General features: G+C 44.3%; 5 protein-coding genes across 9 annotated transcripts in view; 1 reads left to right on the top strand and 4 right to left on the bottom strand.

Moving 5' to 3' along the window:
• The window catches only part of LOC125765928 (nucleolar protein 58), a 135,725-nt gene that overhangs the window by 73,765 nt on the left and 49,590 nt on the right, over positions 1 to 12,370 (bottom strand). The gene's annotated exons all lie outside the window — the stretch shown is intronic.
• LOC125765950 (protein YIF1B) lies at positions 584 to 2,293 on the bottom strand. The gene is made up of 6 exons (XM_049431500.1): positions 2,155 to 2,293; positions 1,964 to 2,092; positions 1,534 to 1,889; positions 1,327 to 1,450; positions 990 to 1,252; positions 584 to 918 (listed from the first exon to the last, which is right to left on the bottom strand). The coding sequence occupies exons 1-6, from the start codon at positions 2,288 to 2,290 to the stop codon at positions 712 to 714; spliced, it is 1,215 nt and encodes a 404-aa protein (XP_049287457.1). The 5' UTR covers positions 2,291 to 2,293; the 3' UTR covers positions 584 to 711.
• Positions 2,728 to 4,266, top strand: LOC125765952 (uncharacterized). Its single transcript, XM_049431502.1, has 3 exons — positions 2,728 to 2,893; positions 2,978 to 3,988; positions 4,054 to 4,266. The coding sequence occupies exons 1-3, from the start codon at positions 2,836 to 2,838 to the stop codon at positions 4,182 to 4,184; spliced, it is 1,200 nt and encodes a 399-aa protein (XP_049287459.1). The 5' UTR covers positions 2,728 to 2,835; the 3' UTR covers positions 4,185 to 4,266.
• LOC125765910 (WD repeat-containing protein 20) lies at positions 4,324 to 8,757 on the bottom strand. Of its 2 annotated transcripts, none has more exons than XM_049431440.1 (5): positions 7,814 to 8,757; positions 7,007 to 7,189; positions 6,083 to 6,927; positions 4,867 to 5,968; positions 4,324 to 4,542 (listed from the first exon to the last, which is right to left on the bottom strand). In XM_049431440.1, the coding sequence occupies exons 1-5, from the start codon at positions 8,213 to 8,215 to the stop codon at positions 4,495 to 4,497; spliced, it is 2,580 nt and encodes an 859-aa protein (XP_049287397.1). In that variant the 5' UTR covers positions 8,216 to 8,757; the 3' UTR covers positions 4,324 to 4,494. The 2 variants fall into 2 exon arrangements, with proteins under 2 accessions (XP_049287397.1, XP_049287396.1); XM_049431439.1 differs by having other exon boundaries at positions 4,324 to 4,554; positions 7,814 to 8,753.
• The window catches only part of LOC125765956 (inhibitory POU protein), a 44,188-nt gene continuing 41,447 nt past the window's right edge, over positions 9,630 to 12,370 (bottom strand). For 3 of the 4 annotated variants that reach the window (XM_049431513.1, XM_049431516.1, XM_049431514.1), the window contains 2 exons: positions 11,316 to 11,547; positions 9,630 to 10,888 (listed from right to left, as the gene is read on the bottom strand). In XM_049431513.1, the coding sequence (XP_049287470.1) occupies positions 10,699 to 10,888; positions 11,316 to 11,547 (422 nt within the window). In that variant the 3' untranslated portion in view covers positions 9,630 to 10,698. The remainder of the gene's footprint in view (positions 10,889 to 11,315; positions 11,548 to 12,370) is intronic. The other variant, XM_049431515.1, reaches the window with a different exon arrangement.

Genomic DNA, 12,370 nt, shown 5'->3' with positions numbered 1-12,370 from the left:
TGGTGACAATACGTCCCACCGTGCTATCTCGATTGTCAATGTACAGAGTGTTTTTTGGATGGCCTTTTGGTGTGGCGGGTTGTGATTTATGAGCACTCTCGGTAGGGATACATTTATTACAGCTGAGCTTTTCATTGCTTGACAAAGGCACATTGCTAAGATATAGGGTAAGAAGCGGGAGAAAAAAACAATTCCACTACCGAAGACGATAAAAGTCACACCGGGCGGGATCACACGAGGGCTTGAAACGATGTCTTTAAGGTATTGTGTCCCTATTATCGGGTTCGTTTTTTGTTGTATAATTTAAAGCTTCTTCGAGTTGTGATTATACGCTCTCAACGAGAAGCAATTTAGGTTAATTTATTAAATTCATTACAATTATCTAACAAGGGCCGTATAAGTGGGGACTTAAGTTTTGCGTTTTAAAAGATCAAAATAAAAATTATAATTCCTTTGCAAAGGATAAAAGATATCAGCATCGATACATACGTTTGGATAGTAAGCTAAAATTAGTTGAAAATATATTTTCCTTCGCACATTTTACACATCTGTCGTAAGGCATGGGCCAACACGTGCCCCTGGCTACGATGAGCATAGAAAACTAAATTGACTTACGCATTTATTTCCATTAAATGTTCCACAGTAAACAGGGCTGTTTCATCGTGAGAGACGTGTGTACAGAGTTGTATCTCTTAATCGCTTTTACGCACTCTATACCACCGTATCGTTTACTATCAAATGCACCGTAAGCCAGAACGCCAGCAGTGGCTGTAGTCCGGTTACGAGAAACAGAAAATAGAGCTTACGTTTGCGTCCTACGTTATGATCAGTGTGCTGCTGTCCACCGTACGGATCGTATCCGACGTTGCTTTGCGTTTGATCTTGTCCGGACAATACCTTCGCCTTCATCGTTCGCAGCTGCACGTGGAACGAAGGAGAATTTTAGCAATGAAAGCTGTTTTGTTTGCACTAAAGCTACGGATACTCACCAGAAACAGTGCCAACATGGCGGAGGAATACAGCAGTGCCAGATAGTAACCCATCCGTTTCAACAGTATGGTACCGGCGACGGTCACGACGATCGCTGCATATTTGTAACCGGTCAGCGCAAGCAAATCCAACGTGCTCAGTGACGTTGATATGTTTCCTATGTACAGCGTCAGGGTGTAGATAACGATTTCAAAAATGCTGTATGCCAAAGCGCTCGACGCCTGGATGCCCAACTGTTCCGAGGAAAATCGATTTTGCATACCTACGGTTGATTTACAGATAAAGTGATGCGGATTAAGAGGGGATTTCGGGGCGAAAGTAATGAAACTCACTTACCCAATGCAATACCCGCTAAGACCACGTATGTTATGTAGCTCATTGACGGAATATAAAGATCCGGCGCATTGATATCGTACCGTGGTTGTACCGGATTATCATGATCGTACTTCATTCCCCAGTCCTGTTTAAAAAGCAAACAAATCTTGTTTAATTCGCCATAAACACACACACAGACATCCTGCATCCGACGTGGATATTCCCTACCTTTTGCATGAATGGGAAGAAAATGATTTTTAGCTTATTCACGACGTAGCTATTGTCCACCGAGAAATAATACTTCAGCTTGGACATCGGCAAGTACTTCTCGATATGGCTGTGGACAATCTCCTTTCCCTGATCGGCCAGTTTCTGACCATATTGCATGGCCATATCTTGCACGATGGGTTGCTGAAACATTGCAAATTGGCCACCGGCCATGCCCGGGCCCGGAGCTGGCTGCCCAGGTTGCCGGGGTAAACTGTTCGGTTGTGGTTGTGGCTGAGGGATGTAGTAATTTGGCTGCTGCTGATCCATCGGGAATTGTTGCTGCGGTTGCGGTGCATATTGCGGCTGTCCGTACACTGTAATAGCGAGGACATGGAATATAGAGGAATCGGTCAGCTCATGTTCAGGCTGCCGCGCTGGTTTAACTCACAATTGTTGGGATCATTGGTCATGTACTGATTTGTCGGGATTTGTGATGTCATCTGTTGGTACGGGATGGTGGAACCAATAGCATTCACATCACTGACTCGTTTTGGCTTCTTCGATACGGATCGATGTGCTGCAAGTAGTGGACTGTGTGTAAAACGTTTGATAGGGTTGTTATTGAATATCGTGACCTACCGCGACCATCGGCACCAGCTTGAGCGTTGAAATTCATGGTTGCAAACACACAATATCCCCGACAAAACGACGATTTGCCCACTACCAACCAAAAGCCAACTTGCCAGTTTTTAACTTGCTGGCTGACATATGTCATAATAAAGTTCTGTCATGAGCTGGATAGATAAAGGTCCATCTACACTGAGCGAACCATCCTCGTAATATTTGATGTAATATGTGAATTAAGATATAAATATTCTGCAAATATTTTCAATATTGGAGCAATTTTGCAATGTTTTGTTTATAGTTTTTCACTGACAAAGATCTTATGTGGCTGTTTCCCCGTGAAGATGTTTCTTATTGTTAACAGATTTTCAAACGATAGAAATTGAGCAGAAAATTTTCTTATATTTTATGTACTTGTACTTAGTCTGTTTTAATAGATTTACAATAGAAAAGCAAGGATAAAAATAATAGAAATACTGAAAGAGTACTATTTTGCATAGAACCATCCGCTCCATAGATTCCGAACGGGCCACCACTACGAGAAGTGCTCGTCTCAGCAATGTCAACTGTCGAATTCAATTCAAGAAATAAACTCGACGCTTAAAACCAAACTATTTATACCGGCGGGCAATTGAAAACAATTAGCCAAAGCTGGAATGTTATGTTATTTTACGTTCTTCTGATACATTTTCTACAATGAGCAGCCGTAAAAGTAGACTCAGTTTATCGAAAGATCTACACAAGGATAAAAATGGTAAGAGAGAGAGCGTTTATGTTCGGAGTATACGTTTGTTTCTGCTGTTTACACATCGTGCTTTATCCACTGTTCTCACCGTAGTGAAAACTCCGAATGCACGACGGTCATCCACACGCACCCCAAAGGACAAGAAGAGCCCGGATTCGCAGAGGCATGATGAAAGTTATGAAGTGTCCCCATCGCAAAGCAGTGACTATTCGCCCATGGTATCGTTAACGCAGGACAATTCGTTTCACGCCATCAACGGTGTGTCGTGGGAATGGAACAGCCCACAGCGGCTGCGAGATCAGCAGCCACTAAAGATCACCGCGGCCAACAACTACTACAAACCTCCACTCAGGCCAAAATATTCCGATGTACCTGATACTGCGCCGACCAAAAAACCGACCGGATTTAACAAGTTCATCTCGAAGCTAAATCTGCTGATGGAAAAGGAGAATGTGGCGGAACAGTTGAATACAGCCGTATCGGAACCAAGCCAACAATCCGAGCTTCCAAGTGAACAATTGAACACAGCCATATCTGAACCGATTCAATATTCTGAGCTTCCTGATGAATCATGTTACATCGATGAGTTTTTCGTTGAAAGCGATATAAAGCAAAGCGTAGCAACCACTAAAAGTGAGGACAGTGACGATGATATCTTCCAAGAACACGCAATTGAAACTCCCGTTAAACGGAGCGCCCCAACCGGGACGGAGCTGGATGATTCGAAGCTGGATTTCTTGTTGATTGAAGCAAGTCAAACAATGGAGCATAATATGAACAAACCACCGTCTCCACCACCACGGCCATTAATGCCGCCAGCGCCGCAACCACAACCGGAATCTGTTCCGAGAGCAAAAGAAATCTCACACCATTTTACTATTCCGATAGAGATGAATGATTCGGACATGGATGGGTTTCTGGTACAGGCATCACTGATGGCTGAAGAAAAGCTTAGCGATAGTTCGCAGGAATCAAGTTCGAACGTTCAACAAACGGCGAACCGTCCGAAAGCTGATAGTATCAGCTATGCTTCATTATCCGTTCCGGTTCCGCCGAATGATATCGATAAAAGAGACACAATACGTTCAACCTCTGCTAGTGAAGGTAAAAATTTGCCATTCGTTTCAAAATACCGAATCGACTGACTTATTTTTTATGTGTATTTTTAGGCACGGGCGAACCTGCGATGTCTCAGGAAGAGCTGAAGGCATTGATCGAAAAGAAGCGACAGGAAGCGCTGCGACGATTGCAAAACAATCGATTGAAAAGGGGTATAAAAGGCACCAACTCGCATGGATAGCAGTGATCGAATGATGCAGGATTTTTTAAAACATTTGTTATAAACAATGATAAAGTATTAAATAACCAACAACACACACAAATGTACGCCTAAGACTGGTCGTAGAGGAAGAAAAGGAAAGAAAAAGAAACAGGTTCCATTTGATAGGTTACGTACTTATTCTTTACTTACTCGTACGGATATTAAAATGTGTGTCTTGTTTTTATTCCGCAACATAAAGAACATGTAATAGGATTTTCCTTACTTTTGGATGGCTAGGAGCGAAGGGAAGGTTTGTTTTCTGTGAACATTCAATATTAACTTAAAATATTTACACTACCGTTCCCCCTGGAGGTGCCGAAGGTGTTGAAGATAAATGCTGTGGAATATTCTACCGTCCGGGGCGCCAGAATGGGGTGGTTGCATGGGAACCGATTAGGGTTGGCGCGTCGATTGACCAGCGGATGCGTTGATTTTTGTCCCCCATTGGATGATGATGATGATGATGAAGGTGATGAAGTCCGGCGTTGGTAAATGACGATGAGAAGAGGGTAAAAACATAAAACGGGAAAAAAGAAAGAAACAAACAAAATGAACAACAAACGTTTGAAGCTAAGCGGCATCTCACGAGCCGGTGGCGCGTTCAAAACTCAGTCGGCCGAACTGCCGGCCGTAAGATGGCCGTGGATGAAGAGTTACTTACAACAAAGCCCGGTCGGGCCCACGTGTACACGAACCCATCCTGGCACGCGGTCAGAAAGCAATCCTCGCGGAAGATCAGCGCCGTCAACCGTTCGTGGGCTATCTTTTTACAGATCAGTGGCTCTAATACTGGACAGTCGTCGAAGCGGGGACAGGCGGGCGTACCGATCAGCTTCATCGGATCGTACGACGAAACGATCCGGCCGCAGGGTGCGAAACCGCCGGACCCGATCGCACCACCGCCGCCCGAACCTTTACTCTTCGTCAGGGACGACGTCATGATCGAGGTGAACGTGCTCGACATACCACCGACGCCCGATGGCGAACCGGACACCGATTGGTTGTTATTACTTATGATGCTGCTGTTTAGAACATGATGATTGTTGTTAAGACTATTGCTATTGCTGTTGCTGCTAAAACTTTTGCTGCCGAGCGCCATGATGCTGCGCTTGCTGTTGCTGCTGCCACCGCCGGCCGTCCCCTTGCTGCCCGGCTTACCGTCATTCTTATCACAGCTGCTGCCGCTGCCACTGCTGGTACTGCTCGTACCGCTGCCGCCGCTACCGAAGCTTAAACTCGTCAAACGCTGCGTTATCGAGTTAAACGTGCTGCTGCTGGAATGCTGCTGCCCACTGTCACCACTGCCGCCCTTGGACTTTTTGCCACCGGAGGACAGTTTGCCGCCACCAACGACGCTGCTGGTGCTGCTGCTGCCGGTTGCGGTGGTGGTGATCGTCGTTTCAGCCTCACCAGGATTGCTGCTGTTGGTTGCTGCCGCCGATGCTGCTGCTGCTGCTGCCGCAGATCGCTTAACAGTTTTACTATCGACCGATTCCTTATCACTGCTACTGTCGCTATTAGCTTTATCATCACAATTCATATTAGCGTAAGTGCTACTACTGCTAGTGGGTTTGATGCTGCCGCTATACAAACTATTATTACCAATTGCGCCTAATGTAGGGGGGATTATCTGTTGTTTAAAGCTAGCATTATCAACTACATCCTCCGTCGGTTTGTTGCCTTTGGTGGGGCCACACTTATCCAACTTTCCGCCTGCCGCACACTCACTCTCCCCATTCGACAGCCCGTTTACCATCACTTCCCTGTGTAAATGAAATGTTGTGAACGGGGGAGAGAGAGAGAAAGGAAAAGCCAGTTGAAACAATTAATTCCACTTCGCATATTGTTGCAACATACAAGATAAGGCGGTTACTTACTTTTTGCCCGTATGATTGGCCGATTTCACGACACGACCGAACGATTGCCTCAGCACATCCTCCGTTATGTCCCACAGACATATCTGAGTATCTTGGCTAACCGAACCGAGCCGGTAGCAGGTGGCTAACCGATTCTGGGCGGCCAGCTTGTCGGTGCACGGCACCGATCCGCCCTGCTTTGCTGCCGGGTGTGCCGCGCCGTCCGGCAGACAGTAACCGCTACCGGTACCGTGATGATGGTGATGATTGTTGCGCTGCTCACTGAGCGACACTTCCTCATCGGACAGATCGTCACCGTCGAGCGTGCTGCTGTACGAGGTGGTGTACGGATCGAACGCGACGACCGAAACCCACGACCGGTGACCCTGGCCCCGGGCAACCACACGCTGCTCGTGCAGCGAAAACACCGTCACCAGATCGTCCTCACCGCCGACGACCACGTACTTGCCGTCCGGGCTCCAGCACACACACAGAAAGCCACCGAAGTATGATCGCGCTATGCCGATCAGCTCCATCTGCTCGTAGTGGAAGATGCGCAGAAAGCCATCCTGCGACACGACGGCCAAATGTTGACCGCACGGCGAAAAGCAAAACTCGTTAATGCTTGCATTCTCGTGCTGACCGAAGCACCATTTGTAGAGCGGGTTTTTCGTTGCTTTCGATTTGCTGGCCAGCACCACGTACCCGTCGCCGGCTTTGCACGGTTGGTAGGTCGGGGTGGCCGGTGTACAGGGTAGTTCGTCGTTATACAGATATATACAGCCACTTGCGTGCGAAACCAAAAACTGATTCTGAGATCCCGGTATCCACTTTAAGCAGGTAACTTTAGTTTTGTCGATATTTCTCTGGAAAGAAGGAAGACAATGGGTTTTCCGATAGAGAAACGAGTGGCCGACACAAAGCGAGGGGGATGTGTAATATTACCTCTTCGTTGAATAATTTTCCCTGTTCCCGGCGGCCTGGATGGACCAGCTGGATTTGTCCGGTACTGAAGCCCACCAGCAGCGGGGCACCTTCGCACGTTGCCGCCGTTGCATTGAAGTCATGGCAGCTAGGCGAGGTTCCTTTGTAGAGTTTCTTATCGATAGGCTTGTTGAGGTCCGTTGCCTGCGGTGAAACAAACGTAAAGAAAGTGAAGATAAAATTTATTAATTCCATTCATCAAAAAGCTTGCCGGATAGCTAGCAGAATCATTCTGAAATTAAACATAATGGACCGGCTTTTCAAGGACACGCAATTTCAGAATGTTAAAGCATAACACACACTTTCCATTGCATGTTACATCGATTTCCCAGGTGGAATATTCCCTAACTTTAGGATCACAGCCGACGGAGCTGCCCATTGCAAAATGTGCATTATGTCATCCATATCTTACATCTTTTGATAAGAGCGAATAGCAATAACAACAAACAAAATATCTACGATGGAGGGTTGCGCTTTCTCACGGGGATACACCCCTAGAGCTTGTCACGATTTCGTACTTTTCCTCGTGGTATGTGCAAAAATTGGCAAACAAAGGCGTGAACTCTGCATGTGACTATAAGCGTGTGTGTTTTTTTGTTTGTTTGTTTGTTTAACTTTGTCGTGTTTGCTCTATTTTGACATGGGCTGCTCTTACTTGTGCAACTTTTCCCTACAGCTGACCAACCAATTCAGCCAGCACTAATCGTAGCAACCGAGTGCCCATGTACCAGCACACAAAAGATGTACGCGCACGGAGGCACACTTTACCTTTTTAGCTCCCCGGTACGAGTAGACGTACAGTTCCTTGCCGTAATTGAAACATATCCGATCGCCCCCGACCGGTGTACTGTATCCGGACGCCGTCTGGTGTTCCAGGCCATTCGAAAAGGATTGCTGCTTCGGCAGGGTGATACTATTGCTGTTGCTGTTGGTGCTGTTGGTGCTGTTGGTTGCCCCGGCCAGCTGACCACCACCGCCGATGGGTGGGGGCGGTGGCGATGGCAATGACACGATCGACACGCGCACCTGGGGACTGCTCTGATTGTTCTGATACCCGACACGATTGGGCCGTGAGTATTCCGACAGTGTCATTAATCTGTACTCTCCTTCGCGTGTTGCAAATTGCGTTTTCAAATCATCTTTTCCGCTGTTGTCTAATTGCACAGCCATCTTTCGAGCCGCGACAAGGCTTTCCTTTCCTATCGTCGAATGTCGTCGTCGTACACACTAACGGCACGTAACGATGCACAACCGCGCGCGCTAGCACTTATTTTACCATTGCCGATCGATCATAAACAAATGGTTTTGCGGAATAAAATACATTTTCTTCCCATCGGCACATACTTTGGATACGTCAAATGTTATTTGATTACTTAATATCGGGGGCACAACTCACTGACAGCTGCAGTACGGGCAGTGGCAGGTGAGTTCGGATGCACCGATTAATCGTACCAGTGCGGGTTTCGCTTTCGTGCGAAACATTTTGCACCCGTTTTTTTGTGGCAACCGTACACGCTAGTTAACGTAATTAGGTGTACTTTTGATTGATGAATAGCTCGTACTCCTGCTTTGCTGCTGTAAGCACTTTCGTTCCTGCTCTTCTTGGTGTGTGGTTGTAATTTTTCCTGTCACAACGCAAGGTTGCATCACAATCCAGGATTTGACAGTTGTAGGTGGAAAGCAGGGTTGTCAAACCAGTTTTTATTTACTGTTACTAGACACAACGCTTTGTTTTACATTTTTACTTGCTAATTGTGTTTTCTTTTTCATTTTCATTAGCAAAGACAAATTTATTCCCTCTCTTTGTACTTTTTATTACCTTGTTTCGCCTTCTTTCGTTTGGTGTTTCAAAATAAATACTGCAGTAACTTCGAGTTAGTTTCTGATAAGGATCTCTGGAAAAAGAGATTCTTTAGTTAAGAGCTACTTTACACATATTTCTGCTGCTTTATATTTAGTAAATCATCAATAATTATTTTTAAGCGTTATTTTTAAACTTGATTTTAGATCGGATTCGCATTCGTCCACAAAATGTCATCTCACTTTAGATTGCCAGGCGATTTGATGTGGCCTTGCGCTTATCTAAAATTAAATGACATTTCTTCGTTTGACATATGCCTACCTGCTTTTTCATATTTGAATTGGCAGTTTTTATTTGTTGATTTTAGTAGATTTTATTCACGAAACCAAAAAAAGATCCAAGTGTTATACAAATATCTGCAAAATATGTGATATTTGTTGTCCAAAATTCTTGGAAAGCTATTTAGGGTAAACTCAAACACAACAATTGAAACAATTTCCAAAAATAAAAGCAATCTCGAATTTTGCAATACACAAAGGAAATTTACGTCGACTGTAAAGGTTTGATAGTAGGATAGGACATACGTAAAATGCACCTTTAACTAGGATACAAATGCAAGACAAAACCATAACGTTCGAACCACAACAAACGAGCAACTCTGCTCATGATCCAGACTTTCATTCAAAGCATTTGTTCTATGTTGAATGATTTATTATCAGATTTATTTCTGCCTTTTTGTGTTCTTCTCTAATGCTTTTTGTATATAAAAATTACATTTTCCAATTTTATTGTTTTTTTTCGTTAGTTTTGTGTTACTTTTTTTATTTATGTACAACTTCGCTACCACACAAATTACAAATGAAAAGTTTCAAACCAAAATCACTGTAATAACTGCATTTGCTTTTTCGTGTCCCTTGGTTGTCGTTGCTGTTTTTTTTCTTGTCCCAGTTTGACTTACTTTATCATTCACAAGAGAATCAATCTTTCTTCTGTGTGCTTTTCTCTGCTCTTCGTTTTGTTACATCATTTTCGTATTCGTGTGTTATGAGTTTTCTGCTTTATTTCCTTCGTATGCACTAAGATGCTGCGATTTTTTGTTTGTTTATAGGTTTGTTGTCTTTTTCAACTGTGTGTTTTTTTCTTTTTCAGCAAATATTCTACTATCTCGCATTACATAAAAGTTGCTATCCGTCATATATTGCACTTCGTCGTCAATGGTTCCCTGGTCCCCCAGGGAGCTAAAAACCTAATCCCACTATTCCAAGAGGTGGGTTTTACAGCATTACTCTGCACTGATCTTATTGCTATCCTGCTGCTAGGGATTCACGGTCGTGTCTCCACTGTTTAGGTGCTGCTTGCTTTTGCGTTTACTTGTATCGTAAGGTGAAGGCTTAGATCTACGTCAACTTAAAGGAAAAATCACAATCCTGAAGGAGTCGAAAACGAAACGCTCTAATAATAATTCACTGCAATTGCAATCTGTTTGCATCTTCCTTTGCTGCTGCTGCTGCGGCTGCTGCTGCTATTGCTACTACTGCGGTTGATTGATGCCTATCTTAAATGCATTATTTCCATATGTACAACAATCCTAGAGCTAACTGTTATGCTTCAATTGGTTCCCGTTCTATGTTATGTGTCGTAATTTTGCCGCCACTCGTCCTGCAGCATACCTTTTTTCGGCTTTTTTTTTGCAATCATTTGTCAGGCCCCGGTATTGCTTCGGTCCGGGCAGCTGTAGCCGGACAATGCCCTCCTAACGCTCCTAAGTAGACTAATATCCAAAACCAGCTACGTTGCTACCACTAGTAAAAGTCACACTATTCCCTAACTCGTGCTGTGCTTCCTGCGAAGGTCAGTGTTGGGCCGCAAACTTCATGCGTTTCTGTTTCTGGCGCTGGTTGCAGAACCAGACGCGGACGACATTCTTCTTCAGGTCCAGCTTTTCCGCTATTGCTGCGATCTTCTCGCCCGAGGGTCTCGGTTGGACGGCAAAGTATGCTTCGAGGGAACGCTTTTCCGGTGCAGCAATGGAAGTCCTTTTTCTTGAAAAAAGACTCGATATAGATTACTTTTATTAAAACAACGGCGTTCTAAAAGAATAAATAATGTGTGCACGCGGTGAGCAAGAGCAAGGCATTGGGACAGACATCACCTGGGCGAGAGTGTTGCAGTGGTGCGGCGACATAATGGAAATGAAAATGGAATGCAATCTAAAATGATTATCAAACAAAAAAGAAAGGAAACAAACTCCCAAAAAATACAACAGAAACAAAAAAAACTGAAATTAAACGAGAAACAAGAAAAGAAAGAAACAAATTGAACTGAATAATCAAACAGGCAGGCATTTCTTTTGTGGCATACAAAATACAGACACTACATCTAAACAAACGACAGCAGGAAACAGAACAGGCTCACAGCAACAATACAACAACACAGCAAAATATGGATGGAATCAGAAACCGGCGCTACCTTTTTTTCTCTCCCGCCGGAAGTACGCTCGGTGCATCCGGGTCCCTTCGCTTGTTCTTGGCCTGGGCTTCGGCTTCCTCCAGCCACGCCTGTAGGATCGGTTTCAGTGCTATCATGTTGTTGTGGGACAGGGTTAAGCTCTCGAAACGGCAGATCGTGCTCTGCGATAGTGCACCGACGCCTGGTAACTTAAGGTTCGCTAGGGCCTTGCCAACATCCGCCTGGGTTACACCTGGGAATGCGTTGTAAGGAAAATAGAAAAAGCAAGAAACGTATTTAGTGATAATAATTGCTGGAATTGATTTCGATCAGCTGTAGTAGTCCTCTGAACCGCTCAAAATCAAACGATGTCTTACGTCGTCTTATGAACACATTATCCAGGTCTGTTTGGTGCGTGAATCAACGCCTTAACTTTTTCTCAATTTGGACCTACTAAGACTTCGCTTCGATTAGCATGACGAGCTTTATTCGTAGATCTTCATTTCAGTGGCTTCATTATTGTTCTTCCACTAATATGAGGCCATAATATTTTCAGACAATTTATCTCTTACGTCTACGTCTAAGAGGCTCAAGTAGGTCTTATGATGTAGACCGGGACTTACAGAAGTTGGCCTCTTAAATTTTCAGCACAGAGCCTCAAAGCATCTCCAGAGCCTTGTAAAAAGGGAGGTTATCACCTTCAGGTAAACTCATCGCCTGGCTTTGTCCGAATTTCCAGAAGATCTCACTATGTCGTAAAGTTTTGAAGTTGAAGAGATGGTCCTCTCTAATAGTTTCTAACCGCGTCTTCTACGAATGCGACATTTCGATCTTGTCTATTCAATATTCAAGACCTTGGTATCTCTAAAATTGGTGTATTCCAACTTGAATATCGGGTAGATGAACTATTCGACTAGACAAACTACAAAATGCGATTTTTCAAATTCGAATTCTATCAATGAATGTGCGATATTAATGCGAATCACAGCTTCTCTTTGATAGCGAATGCTCATCCACTAATCTAATTATTGTTCCCCTTTTGCGAGATTTAAAACCCGAAGGCATAAATTTTAATG

The sequence above is a fragment of the Anopheles funestus genome, chromosome 2RL (genome assembly GCF_943734845.2).
Source record: "Anopheles funestus chromosome 2RL, idAnoFuneDA-416_04, whole genome shotgun sequence".
NCBI lineage: Eukaryota > Metazoa > Arthropoda > Insecta > Diptera > Culicidae > Anopheles > Anopheles funestus.
The sequence above is the reverse complement of the archived record's forward strand: the minus strand, read 5'-3'. Positions and strand labels throughout refer to the sequence as shown.

Bases quoted from the DNA above. Each gene is read 5' to 3' on its own strand.
- LOC125765910 (XM_049431439.1), bottom strand. From the start codon at position 8,215: ATGGCTGTGCAATTAGACAACAGCGGAAAAGATGATTTGAAAACGCAA. The intron at 7,190-7,813 runs GTAAAGTGTGCC...GTTTCACCGCAG, and splicing joins CGTACCGGGGAGCTAAAAAG to GCAACGGACCTCAACAAGCC. The intron at 4,555-4,866 runs GTAAGTAACTCT...CCCGGACGGTAG, and splicing joins GGGCCCGACCGGGCTTTGTT to AATATTCCACAGCATTTATC.
- LOC125765950 (XM_049431500.1), bottom strand. From the start codon at position 2,290: ATGACATATGTCAGCCAGCAAGTTAAAAACTGGCAAGTTGGCTTTTGG. The intron at 2,093-2,154 runs GTAGGTCACGAT...CACTACTTGCAG, and splicing joins AGCTGGTGCCGATGGTCGCG to CACATCGATCCGTATCGAAG. The intron at 1,451-1,533 runs GTAGGGAATATC...CTTTTTAAACAG, and splicing joins TCTTCCCATTCATGCAAAAG to GACTGGGGAATGAAGTACGA.
- LOC125765952 (XM_049431502.1), top strand. From the start codon at position 2,836: ATGAGCAGCCGTAAAAGTAGACTCAGTTTATCGAAAGATCTACACAAG. The intron at 2,894-2,977 runs GTAAGAGAGAGA...TTCTCACCGTAG, and splicing joins TCTACACAAGGATAAAAATG to TGAAAACTCCGAATGCACGA. The intron at 3,989-4,053 runs GTAAAAATTTGC...GTGTATTTTTAG, and splicing joins TTCAACCTCTGCTAGTGAAG to GCACGGGCGAACCTGCGATG.